General features: G+C 41.0%; 1 protein-coding gene across 1 annotated transcript in view; it reads right to left on the bottom strand.

Annotated features, from left to right (window-relative positions):
• The window catches only part of FAM186A (family with sequence similarity 186 member A), a gene marked incomplete at both ends in the record, with an annotated part of 84,660 nt that extends 72,324 nt beyond the window's left edge, over positions 1-12,336 (bottom strand). The window contains 1 exon segment of the mRNA XM_081250230.1: positions 12,226-12,336. Within this exon segment, the coding sequence (XP_081106356.1) occupies positions 12,226-12,336 (111 nt within the window).
• Positions 12,337-13,116: the final 780 nt, after the last annotated feature.

Here is a 13,116-nt window from a genome sequence, read left to right as displayed (position 1 = left end):
TGCATACGTAACATTTACCAATGTAGACCATATTCTGAGCCATAAAACAAATTTCAAGAAATTTACTAGTATTCAGATCATATCAAACAAGTTCTCTGACTCCAAAGAAACTGAATTAGAAATAAATAAGAGATGGACTTCCCTGGTGGCGCAGTGGTTAAGAATCCACCTGCCAATGCAGGTGGACGCTGGTTCAAGCCCCGGTCCGGGAAGATCCCACATGCCGCGGAGCAACTAAGTCCGTGTGCCACAACTACTGAGCTTGCGCTCTAGAGCCCACGAGCCACAACTACTGAGCCCATGTGCCACAACTACTGAAGCCCTTGCTCCTAGAGCCTGTGCTCTGCAACAAGAGAAGCCACCTCTATGAGAAGCCCGCACACCGCAACCAAGAGTAGCCCCTGCTTGCTGCAACTAGAGAAAGCCCACGCGCAACAACGAAGACCCAACACAGCCAAAAATAAATAAATAAATTTAAAAAAAAGGAAATTTACTAGGATTCAGATCATATGAAATAAGTTCTCTGACCCCAAAGAAATTGAACTAGAAATAAATAAGAGATGGACTTCCCTGCTGGTGCGGTGGTTAAAAATCTGCCTGTCAGTTCAGGGGACACGGGTACAAGCCCTGGTCCAGGAGGATCCCACATGCCATGGAGCAACTAAGCCCATGTGCCACAACTACTGAGCCTGTGCTCTAGAGCCCGTGAGCCACAACTACTGAAGCCCGTGCACCTAGAGCCCATGCTCCACAACAAGAGAAGCCACCGCAATGAGAAGCCCACACACTGCAACAAAGAGTAGCCCCCACTCGCCACAACTAGAGAAAGCCCGTGCACAGCAACGAACACCCAGTGCAGCCAAAAATAAATAAATAAATACATAAATAAATAAATAAATAAATAAATAAATAAATAAATAAGAGAAAAAAGTTTCTAAGTATTTGGAAGCTCAATAACACTCTTCTAAATAACTCATGGGTCAAAGAAAAAATGAAATTATAACATTTAAAACTGAATGAAAATGAAAACAACATTTTCATTTGCAGAGGGGGGATATATGGAACAAAACACTTATTACAACAACAACAAAAAGTTATCAAATCAATGACCTCAGCTTCTACTTTAAGAAACTAGAAAAAAAGAAGAGCAAATTATACCCAAAGCAAATAGTGTAAATGAAATGATGAAGATCAGTGAAGAAATCAGTAAAATAGAAAACAGAAAAGCAGTTAATCTGTGATATCAAAAGTCGATTCTTTGAGGAGATCAGTAAAATTGATAAACCTCTAGCCAGACTGATAAGGAGAGACAGAGAAGGACAAATTACAAATATCAGAAATAAGAGTGACATTACTACAGATTCTACAGATGGTAAAGAGATAATACTATGAATAACTTTAGGTCAATAAACTCAACAACTCAGGTGAAATGGACAAATTCCTTGTAAGACAAACTGTGAAAGCTCACTTAAGAAGAAATAGATAACCAGAATAACTCTATGATTTTTTTTTTTTTTTTTTTTTTTTTGCAGTACACGGGAGTCTCACTGTTGTGGCCTCTCCCGTTGTGGAGCACAGGCTCCGGACGCGCAGGCTCAGAGGCCATGGCTCACGGGCCCAGCCGCTCCGCAGCATGTGGGATCTTCCCGGACCGGGGCACAAACCCGTGTCCCCTACATCGGCAGGCAGACTCTCAACCACTGCGCCACCAGGGAAGCCCATCTATGATTTTATTTTTTTTCATTGAATTTGTAGCTTAAAACTTTCCCAGGAATTAAACCCCAAGTCTAGATGGTTCCACTGATTATTTTTCCCCACCCTACCCAAATATTGGTGGTTTCTTTGTTTTTTAAATTAAATTAAATTAATTTATTTAGTTATTTGTTTGCGTTGGGTCTTCGTTGCTGCATGCGGGCTTTCTCTAGTTGCATCAAGCGGGGGCTACTCTTCATTGTGGTGTGCAGGCTTCTTATCATTGCAGTGGTTTCTCTTGTTGCGGAGCTTGGGCTTTAGGCTCATGGGCTTCAGTAGTTGTAGCACATGGGCTCAGTAGTTGTGGCTCGCTGGCTCTAGAGCACAGGCTCAGTAGTTGTGGTGCACAGGCTTAGTTGCCCTGCAGCATGTGGGATCTTCCTGGACCAGGGATCGAACCTGTGTCCCCTGCATTGGCAGGTGGATTCTTAACCAATGCGCCACCAGGGAAGTCCAACATTGGTGGTTTCTACCAAACATATAAAAGGAAATGCCGGGGGCTTCCCTGGTGGTGCAATGGTTGGGAGTCTGCCTGCCGATGCAGGGGACACGGGTTCGTGCCCTGGCCCGGGAAGATCCCACATGCCGCAGAATGGCTGGGCCCGTGAGCCATGGCCGCTGAGCCTGCGCATCTGGAGCCTGTGCTCCGCAACGGGAGAGGCCACAGCAGTGAGAGGCCCGCGTACAGAAAAAAAAAAAAAAAAAAAAAAAAAAAAAAGGAAATGCCAATACTCAACAAACTCTTACAGAAAATTGAAAAGAATATTCTACCTAAGTCTATAAAGCTACCATTATTCTGATGTCAAAACCAAAGTCATTGTAAGAAAAAATAACTACACACCAACATACTTTATAATTATAGATACAAAAACTGTTAACAAAAATTTAGCTAATCGAATACAACATAGTAAAAAGAATGCTACATCATGAGTAAATGAGATTTACTCTAAAAGTGTAAGGTTGGTTTAACACATAAGTCAATGTAATTCACTATATTGCCAGATTCAGATGGGGGGAAAAATCATGATTATCTCCTTAGATGTGGTAAAAACTTTTGATAAAAGCCAATGCCTATTCCTGATTAAAAACTCACCAGGGGCTTCCCTGGTGGCGCAGTGGTTGAGAGTCCGCCTGCCGATGCAGGGGACACGGGTTCGTGCCCCGGTCCAGGAAGATCCCACATGCCGCAGGGCGGCTAGGCCCGTGAGCCATGGCCGCTGAGCCTGCGCGTCCGGAGCCTGTGCTCCGCAACGGGAGAGGCCACAACAGTGAGAGGCCCGCGTAACGCAAAAAAACAAAAAAACCCGAAAAAACAAAAAAAACCTCATCAAACTAGGAAAAGAAGGAATTTCCTCAACTTGATAAAGAGCCATAAAATACATACAGCTGCTATCATACTTAATGGTAGAAGACCGAATGCTTTCCCCTAAAGCCTAACATCAAGAACAAAGCAAGGATGTCTCATCACTTTTATTCAACTTGATATTGGAGGTCCTAGCCTAACCAATGAGTCAAGAACCAAGTTTAAGTGCACAGAGATATGAAAGGAGGAAATAAAACTGCCTCTATTAGTATATGACAGGATTGTCTATGTAGAAAATCCGAAGACTGTAAAAAGAATATCTATGAGAACTAATAAATTAGGTTTCAGTATACAAGATCGATATACAAAAATTTATTGTATTTCTTTGTTAGTTGTGAACAATCGAGAATAGAAATTAAGGAACAATACTATTTACAATAGTATAAAAAATATGAACCACTTGGGGATAAATCTGACAAAAGATATGCAAAGCACTTCTGAGAAAAATTAGACCTAAATAAATGGAGAGATATGCTATATTCAAGGGTCAGAGACTCAATATTGTTAAGATTTCAATTCTCCCCAAATTGATCTACAAATTCAATACATTCCCAGTCAAAATACCAGTAGGCTTTTTTTTTCCCCAATAGTATTTGACAGACTGATTTTAAATATCCTATGGAAAAGCAAAGGGAGAAAGCAGTGTGGATAAAGACAGTTTTTATTTTTTTAAATAAATTTATTTATTATTTATTTTTGGCTGCTTTGGTTCTTGCTGTACGTGGGCTTTCCCTAGTTGCAGCGAGCGGGGGCTACTTTTCATTGAGGTGCCCGGGCTTCTCACTGTGGTGGCTTCTTGTGTTGTAGAGCACGGGCTCTAGGTGTGCAGGCTTCAGTAGTTGTGGCATGTGAGCTCAGTAGCTGTGGCTCGTGGGCTCTAGAGCACAGGCTCGGTAGTTGTGGTGCAAGGGCTTAGTAGCTCCGTGGCATGTGGGATCTTACTGGACCGAGGCTCAAACCCATGTCCCCTGCATTGGCAGGTGGATTCTTAACCACTGCGCCATCAGGGAAGTCTCAAAGACAGGTTTCAGATTATGAGTGTTTGAGTCTTGAGAGAAAAGCCCAAGAAGAGGAAAAGGAGGTAAAAAAGGAAGATGAGAGAAGTTGGGCACAATTGAAAAAGAACAAAGTTTAGGAATTAAAACTACATGATTTCAAGAATTATTATGAAACCTCAGTAATCAAGACACTGTGGTATTGCAGGACTTCTCTGGTGGCACAGTGGTTAAGAATCTGTCTGCCCGGGCGCGAGCCGCGGCTAAAGGCGCGGACCCCGGAGACGGGCGTGGGATGCTGGGGCTGCTGCTGCCGCCGCCACAAGGCCTGTGTGCAAGCGCAGGTCACTGTCCACCCCGCCTTCCGGGGAGCCTGTGCACCCCGCCACTGCCGGGGTCCCGGGACCCAGGGATAGCTTTCCCGGGAAAGCGCACGGACCGCCTCGGGCTGGTGCAACGTCACATTGGCCTCTGCCGCCGCAGGCCCACCCCACACTGCGCGCCCCTCCCTCCCCTCTGCCTGAGTGAGCCAGAGCCCCCGAATCAGCGGCTCCTTTAAACCCGTCCTGTCTGAGCGAAGAACGGAGGCCCTCCAGCGACCTACGCGCAGAGGCGGGGCCAGGTCCAAGGCTGAGACCCGGGAGCTGTGAGAGCAGAGAAGAGACAGGGAACTCTCTCTGTACAGCCTCGGAGGCAGCGGATTAAAGCTCCACGGTCCGCGTGATGTGCCCTGCGTCTGTGGAGTGCATGAATGGACAGCGAATCATCCCATATTGAGGAAGTGGATTTTGAGGACAAGATTTAAGACTTTCCCCCCTTTTCCTCTTTTTACAACGAATTATCCCAAATTAAGGAGGTGGACTTAGAGAGCAAGATCTCGGACTTTTCGCCCTTTTCCTCTTTTTACAACGAATTATCCCAAATTGAGGAGGTGGACTTGGAGAGCAAGATTTTTGATTTTTCCCCCTGCTCTCTTTTTATGAATGTGTATTTGTATCCTTCTGTGTGAGATTTTCTCTGTATAGCTTTGCTTCCACCATATGTCCCAGGGTTCTATCTGTACGTTTTTTTTTCAATAATTTTTAATTTTAATAACGCTACTATATTTCATACTTTATTCTATTTTACTTTACCTGCTCTTTCTTTTTTTCCTACCTTCCCTTCCTCCCTCCCTCCCTCCACCCCTCCTTTCCTTCTTTCTCTTTCTTTCCTTCCTCCCTCCCTTCTTCCTTTCACTCTTTCTTTTTCTTTCCTTCCTCCCTCCCTCCCTCCTGTCTTTCTTTCTTTCTTTCCTCCCTCCCTCCCTCCCTTCTTCCATTCACTCTTCCTTTTTCTTTCATTCCTCCCTCCCTCCCTCCTTTCTTTCTTTCTTCCTTCCTTCCTTTCTTTCCTTCTTCCTTTCTTTCTCTCTCTCTTTCTTTCTTCTACTAATTCTTTCTTTCTACTTTTTCTCCCTTTTATTCTGAGCCGGGTAGATGAAAGGCTCTTGGTGCTGCAGCCAGGAGTCAGTGCTGTGCCTCTGAAGTGGGAGAGCCAACTTCAGGACACGGGTCCACAAGAGACCTCCCAGCTCCACATAATATCAAGCAGCGAAAATCTCCCAGAGATCTCCATCTCAACACCAGCACCCAGCTTCAGTCAACGACCAGCAAGCTACAGTGCTGGTCACCCTATGCCAAACAACTAGCAAGGCAGGAACACAACCCCACCCATTAGCAGAGAGGCTGCCTAAAAACATAATAAGGCCACAGGCACCCCAAAACACACCACCAGACGTGGACCTGTCCACCAGAAAGACAAAATCGAGCCTCAACCACCAGAACACAGGCACTAGTTCCCCCCACCAGGAAGCCTACACAACCTACTGAAACAACCTTAGCCACTGGGGACAGACACCAAAAACAACGGGAACTACGAATCTGCAGCCTGCAAAAAGGAGACCCCCAAACACAGGAAGATAAGCAAAATGAGAAGACAGAAAAACACACAGCAGGTGAAGGAGCAAGATAAAAACCTACCAGACCTCACAAATGAAGAGGTAATAGGCAGTCTACCTGAAAAAGAATTCAGAATAATGATAGTAAAGATGATCCAAGATTCTATTTCCAAGATCCAAAATCTTGGAAATAGAATAGACAAAATGCAAGAAACAGTTAACAAGGACCTAGAAGAACTAAAGATGAATCAAGCATCGATTAAAAACACAGTAAATGAAATGAAAAATACTCTAGATGGGAACAATAGCAGAATAACTGAGGCAGAAGAACGGATAAGTGAGGTGGAAGATAAAATAGTGGAAATAACTGATGCAGAGCAAAATAAAGAAAAATGAATGAAAAGAACAGAGGGCAGTCTCAGAGACCTCTGGGACAACATTAAACGCACCAACGTTCGAATTATAGGGGTTCCAGAAGAAGAAGAGAAAAAGAAAGGGACTGAGAAAATATTTGAAGAGATTATAGTTGAAAACTTCCCTAATATGGGAAAGGAAATAGTTACTCAAGTCCAGGAGGCACAGAGAGTCCCATACAGAATAAATCCAAGGAGAAATACGCCAAGACACATATTAATCAAACTGTCAAAAACTAAACACAAAGAAATCATATTAAAAGCAGCAAGGGAAAAACAACAAATAACACACAAGGGAATCCCCATCAGGTTAACAGCTGATCTCTCAGCAGAAACTCTACAAGCCAGAAGGGAGTGGCAGGACATAATTAAAGTGATGAAGGAGAGAAGCCTGCAACCAAGATTACTCTACCCAGCAAGGATCTCATTCAGATTTGATGGAGAAATTAAAACCTTTACAGACAAGCAAAAGCTGAGAGAGTTCAGCACCACCAAACCAGCTTTACAACAAATGCTAAAGGAACTTCTCTAGGCAAGAAACACAACAGAAGGAATATACCTACAATAACGAACCCAAAGCAATTAAGGAAATGGGAATAGGAACATACATATCAATAATTACCTTAAATGTAAATGGACTAAATGCTCCCACCAAAAGACACAGATTGGCTGAATGGATACAAAAACAAGACCCATATATATGCTGTCTACAAGAGACCCACTTCAGACCTAGAGACACATACAGACTGAAAGTAAGGGGATGGAAAAAGATATTCCATGCAAATGAAAATCAAAAGAAAGCTGGAGTAGCAATTCTTACATCAGACAAAATAGACTTTAAAATAAAGATTATTAAAAGAGACAAAGAAGGACACTACATAATGATAAAGGGATCGATCCAAGAAGAAGATATAACAATTGTAAATATTTATGCACCCAACATAGGAGCACCTCAATACATAAGGCAAATACTAACAGCCATAAAAGGGGAAATCGTCAGTAACACACTCATAGTAGGGGACTTTAACACCTCACTTTCACCAATGGACAGATCATCCAAAATGAAAATAAATAAGGAAACACAAGCTTTCAATGATACATTAAACAAGATGGACTTAATTGATATTTATAGGACATTCCATCCAAAAACAACAGAATACACATTTTTCTCAAGTGCTCGTGGAACATTCTCCAGGATAGATCATATCTTGGGTCACAAATCAAGCCTTGGTAAATTTAAGAAAATTGAAATTGTATCAAGTATCTTTTCCGACCACAATGCTATGAGACTAGATATCAATTACAGGGAAAGAGCTGTAAAAAATACAAACACATGGAGGCTAAACAATACACTACTCAATAACGAAGTGATCACTGAAGAAATCAAAGAGGAAATAAAAAAATACCTAGAAACAAATGACAATGGAGACACGACGACCCAAAACCTATGGGACGCAGCAAAAGCAGTTCTAAGGGGGAAGTTTATAGCAATACAATCCCACCTTAAGAAACAGGAAACATCCTGAATAAACAACCTGACCCTGCACCTAAAGCAATTAGAGAAAGAAGAACAAAAAACCCCCAAAGTTAGCAGAAGGAAAGAAATCATAAAGATCAGATCAGAAATAAAGGAAAAAGAAATGAAGGAAACGATAGCAAAGATCAATAAAACTAAAAGCTGGTTCTTTGAGAAGATAAACAAAATTGACAAACCATTAGCCAGACTCATCAAGAAAAAAAGGGAGAAGACTCAAATCAATAGAATTAGAAATGAAAAAGGAGAAGTAACAACTGACACTGCAGATATACAAAAGATCATGAGAGATTACTACAAGAAACTCTATGCCAATAAAATGGACAACCTGGAAGAAATGGACAAATTCTTAGAAATGCACAACCTGCCAAGACTGACTCAGGAAGAAATAGAAAATATGAATAGACCAATCACAAGCACTGAAATTGAAACTGTGATAAAAAAATCTTCCAACAAACAAAAGCCCAGGACCAGATGGCTTCACAGGCGAATTCTATCAAACATTTAGAGAAGAGCTAACACCCATCCTTCCCAAACTCTTCCAAACAATTTCAGAGGAAGGAACACTCCCAAACTCATTCTACGAGGCCACCATCACCTTGATACCAAAACCAGGCAAGGATGTCACAAAGAAAGAAAACTACAGGCCAATATCACTGATGAACATAGATGCAAAAATCCTCAACAAAATACTAGCAAACAGAATCCAACAGCACATTAAAAGGATCATACACCATGATCAAGTGGGGTTTATTCCAGGAATGCAAGGATTCTTCAATATACGCAAATCAATCAATGTGATACACCATAATAACAAGTTGAAGGAGAAAAACCATATGATTATCTCAATAGATGCAGAGAAAGCTTTCGACAAAATTCAACACCCATTTATGATAAAAACCCTGCAGAAAGTAGGCATAGAGGGAACTTTCCTCAACATAATAAGGGCCATATATGACAAACCCACAGCCAACATCGTCCTCAATGGTGAAAAACTGAAACCATTTCCACTAAGATCAGGAACAAGACAAGGCTGCCCACTCTCACCACTCTTATTCAACATAGTTTTGGAAGTTTTAGCCACAGCAATCAGAGAAGAAAAAAAATAAAAGGAATCCAAATTGGAAAAGAAGAAGTAAAGCTGTCACTGTTTGCAGATGACATGATACTATACATAGAGAATCCTAAAGATGCTACCAGAAAACTACTAGAGCTAATCAATGAATTTGGTAAAGTAGCAGGATACAAAATTAATGCACGGAAATCTTTGGCATTCCTGTACACTAATGATGAAAAATCTGAAAATGAAATCAAGAAAACACTCCCATTTACCATTGCAACAAAAAGAATAAAATATCTAGGAATAAACCTACCTAAGGAGACAAAAGACCTGCATGCAGAAAATTATAAGACACTGATGAAAGAAATTAAAGAGGATACAAATAGATGGAGAGATATGCCATGCTCCTGGATTGGAAGAATCAATATTGTGAAAATGACTCTACTACCCAAAGCATTCTACAGATTCAATGCAATCCCTATCAAACTACCACTGGCATTTTTCACAGAACTAGAACAAAAAATTTCAAAATTTGTTTGGAAAAACAAAAGACCCCGAATAGCCAAAGCAATCTTGAGAACGAAAAACGGAGCTGGAGGAATCAGGTTCCCTGACTTCAGACTATACTACAAAGCTACCGTAATCAAGACAGTGTGGTACTGGCACAAAAACAGAAAGATAGATCAATGGAACAGGATAGAAAGCCCAGAGATAAACCCACGCACATATGGTCACCTTATCTTTGATAAAGGAGGCAGGAATGTACAGTGGAGAAAGGACAGCCTCTTCAATAAGTGGTGCTGGGAAAACTGGACAGGGACATGTAAAAGTATGAGATTAGATCATTCCCTAACACCATACACAAAAATTAGCTCAAAATGGATTAAAGACCTAAATGTAAGGCCAGAAACTATCAAACTCTTAGAGGAAAACATAGGCAGAACACTCTATGACATAAATCACAGCAAGATCCTTTTGGACCCACCTCCTAGAGAAATGGAAATAAAAACAAAGATAAACAAATGGGACCTAATGAAACTTCAAAGCTTTTGCACAGCAAAGGAAACCATAAACAAGACCAAAAGACAACCCTCAGAATGGGAGAAAATATTTGCAAATGAAGCAACTGACAAAGGATTAATCTCCAAAATTTATAAACAGCTCATGCAGCTCAATAGCAAAAAAACAAACAACCCAATCCAAAAATGGGCAGAAGACTTAAATAGGCATTTCTCCAAAGAAGATATACAGACTGCCAACAAACACATGACAGAATGCTCAACATCATTAATCATTAGAGAAATGCAAATCAAAACTATAATGAGATATCATCTCACACCAGTCAGAATGGCCATCATCAAGAAATCTAGAAACAATAAATGCTGGAGAGGGTGTGGAAAAAAGGGAACACTCTTGCACTGCTGGTGGGAATGTGAATTGGTACAGCCACTATGGAGAACAGTATGGAGGTTCCTTAAAAAACTAAAAATAGAACTACCATATGACCCAGCAATCCCACTACTAGGCATATACCCTGAGAAAACCATAATTCCAAAAGAGACATGTACCAAAATGTTCATTGCAGCTCTATTCACAATAGCCCGGAGCTGGAAACAACCTAAGTGTCCATCATCGGATGAATGGATAAAGAAGATGTGGCACATATATACAATGGAATATTACTCAGCCATAAAAAGAAACGAAACTGAGCTATTTGTAATGAGGTGGATAGACCTAGAGTCTGTCATACAGAGTGAAGTAAGTCAGAAAGAGAAAGACAAATACTGTATGCTAACACATATATATGGAATTTAAAAAAAAAGTCATGAAGAACCTAGGGGTAAAATGGAAATAAAGACACAGACCTACTTGAGAATGGACTTGAGGATATGGGGAGGGGAAAGGGTAAGCTGTGACAAAGCGAGAGAGAGGCATGGACATATATACAGTACCAAACGTAAGGTAGATAGATAGTGGGAAGCAGCCGCAGAGCACAGGGGGATCAGCTCGTTGCTTTGTGACCGCCTGGAGGGGTGGGATGGGGAGGGTGGGAAGGAGGGAGATGCATGAGGGAAGGGATGTGGGAACAGATGTATATGTATGACTGATTCACTTTGTTATAAAGCAGAAACTAAAAAAAAAAAAAAAAAAAAAGAATCTGTCTGCCAATGCAGGGGACGTGGGTTCGAGCCCTGGTCCAGGAAGATCCCACATGCCGCTGAGCTACTAAGCCCATGTGCCACAACTACTGAGCCTGCACTCTAGAGCCTGCGAGCCAGAACTACTGAAGTCTGCACGCCTAGAGCCCGTGTTCTGCGACAAGAGAAGCCAGCGCAATGAGAAGCCTGCGCACCTCAATGAAGAGTAGCCCCCGCTCGCCGCATCTAGAGAAAGCCGCGTGCAGCGGCAAAGACCCAACGCAGCCAAAAATAAATAAATTAAAAAAAAAGACACTGTGGTATTGGCATTAAGATAGACAAATAAATCAAGAGAACAGACTAGAGACTACATTAGCTCACACATATATGATCAACTGCTTTTCAGTAAAGGTGCAAATGCAATTTAATGGAGAAAATGTAGTCTTTTCAACAGAGCTAGAATAATTGTTTAAAAAAATATCAATCCATATCTGATATCATATACAAAGATTAACACAAAAAGGATCATAGACCTAAATGTAAAATCTAAAAGTATAAAACTCCTAGAAGAATACATAAGAGAAAATGTATTGTCTTTGGATTTCTCTTGGCCAATAAACCCCTCTTCCATGAAGTGTTCAGGGGAAAGAAAGAAAAGGAGCTAGAACTCAATCACATTTCTTCTTGTTAATAAGTATTTGATAAAAGCTCAGTAGAGAACAAATTAAAACTATTGACTAAAGTTAGATAACAATATTAGCTATAGATTTTAATTTTTCTTTCACAATCACTCAATAACACATGTGATTTATTTCTTAAAAAGCTTGATTATCTCTGATATGGAAGTGAAAGGAATTAATGTAGAATTGGAACTTGTTATCCACAGAGTCAGGTGAAATCGTCATTTGAAATCAGTGTGGCCTCAAACAATCAAATGTCATGAAAATAAAGTGAAACCTTAAAAAAAAATGTAGCTGGTCATGGAAAGTTTAAAAAGAAAGTTGCAATCTATAAACTTTTCATTTACTACCTACCTCTCTGGCTCGATGGAGCTGTGCTTGCTCAATCCTAGTGATGACATCTTTTACAGTAAATGGGATCTCAAGCTTAGGGTCCTCTGATCTATCATGGACATTTTTGTACATTATGGTGAAATCCAAAGCTTCTTGTTCTCCTTCCTATGCACTGTCTATCTCAGTTGGCATCTGGATAAACGTTTTGGAAGTCGAGTGATTTTCTTTTATTTCTTCGTTTTTCACATAATATAGGCAAATGTTAATAAAGCCGTCCACAAGAAAGCTAGAAGAGGCTTTTCCTGCTCCCAAAGGTTGTGGTGTACCCTGATACTAGCCGTGGTGTTTCAGTCTGGGTGATGTCATAATAGACCCATTGTGACGTTATCATTGACTCAAACATTTAAAGAGTGCTTACTATATGCAGAGAATTAAGCATTCTATATGCTGTGATGGTAGCGGGTGAAGGGGGGAGGGAGGGAAGGAAAGAAAAGACAACAGGAACGCTAAAAGAAATAGAAGGTATAGCCCTGCTTTAAATGAGCTTAAAATCTAGGTGTTAGAATTCAAGATCCAGTGTATCAAATGTAACTTCTGGTTCTTCTCTCCTCCTGAGGTTTTGCTTAAGAATGTTTAAGCTGGTAATGGAATAATTGTGTTACAACTTCCTCAGCTGCCCTTCAACTTTTCCTAGACTTGTAGTAACTTGGAAGGTAGTATTTGGATGAAGATCACACTCTTTGCACTGCCTAGTGGCTCATTTTTCCAAGAAGCCTGACTGAAGAAGGCTTTGACGTTCTGTAGTTGGCTGAGAACTTGAAGGGAACACTTAGAGGCTGCTTTCTAACTGAAAGAAGAGTACTTTGGGCAGCTCCTCTGATTGTAGGGGAGGTGAAAGGATTTAGGACACTA

The sequence above is a fragment of the Mesoplodon bidens genome (genome assembly GCF_964165515.1).
Source record: "Mesoplodon bidens genome assembly, chromosome: 11".
In the NCBI taxonomy this organism is placed as follows: domain Eukaryota; kingdom Metazoa; phylum Chordata; class Mammalia; order Artiodactyla; family Ziphiidae; genus Mesoplodon; species Mesoplodon bidens.
This window is presented reverse-complemented; position numbering and strand designations above follow the sequence as displayed.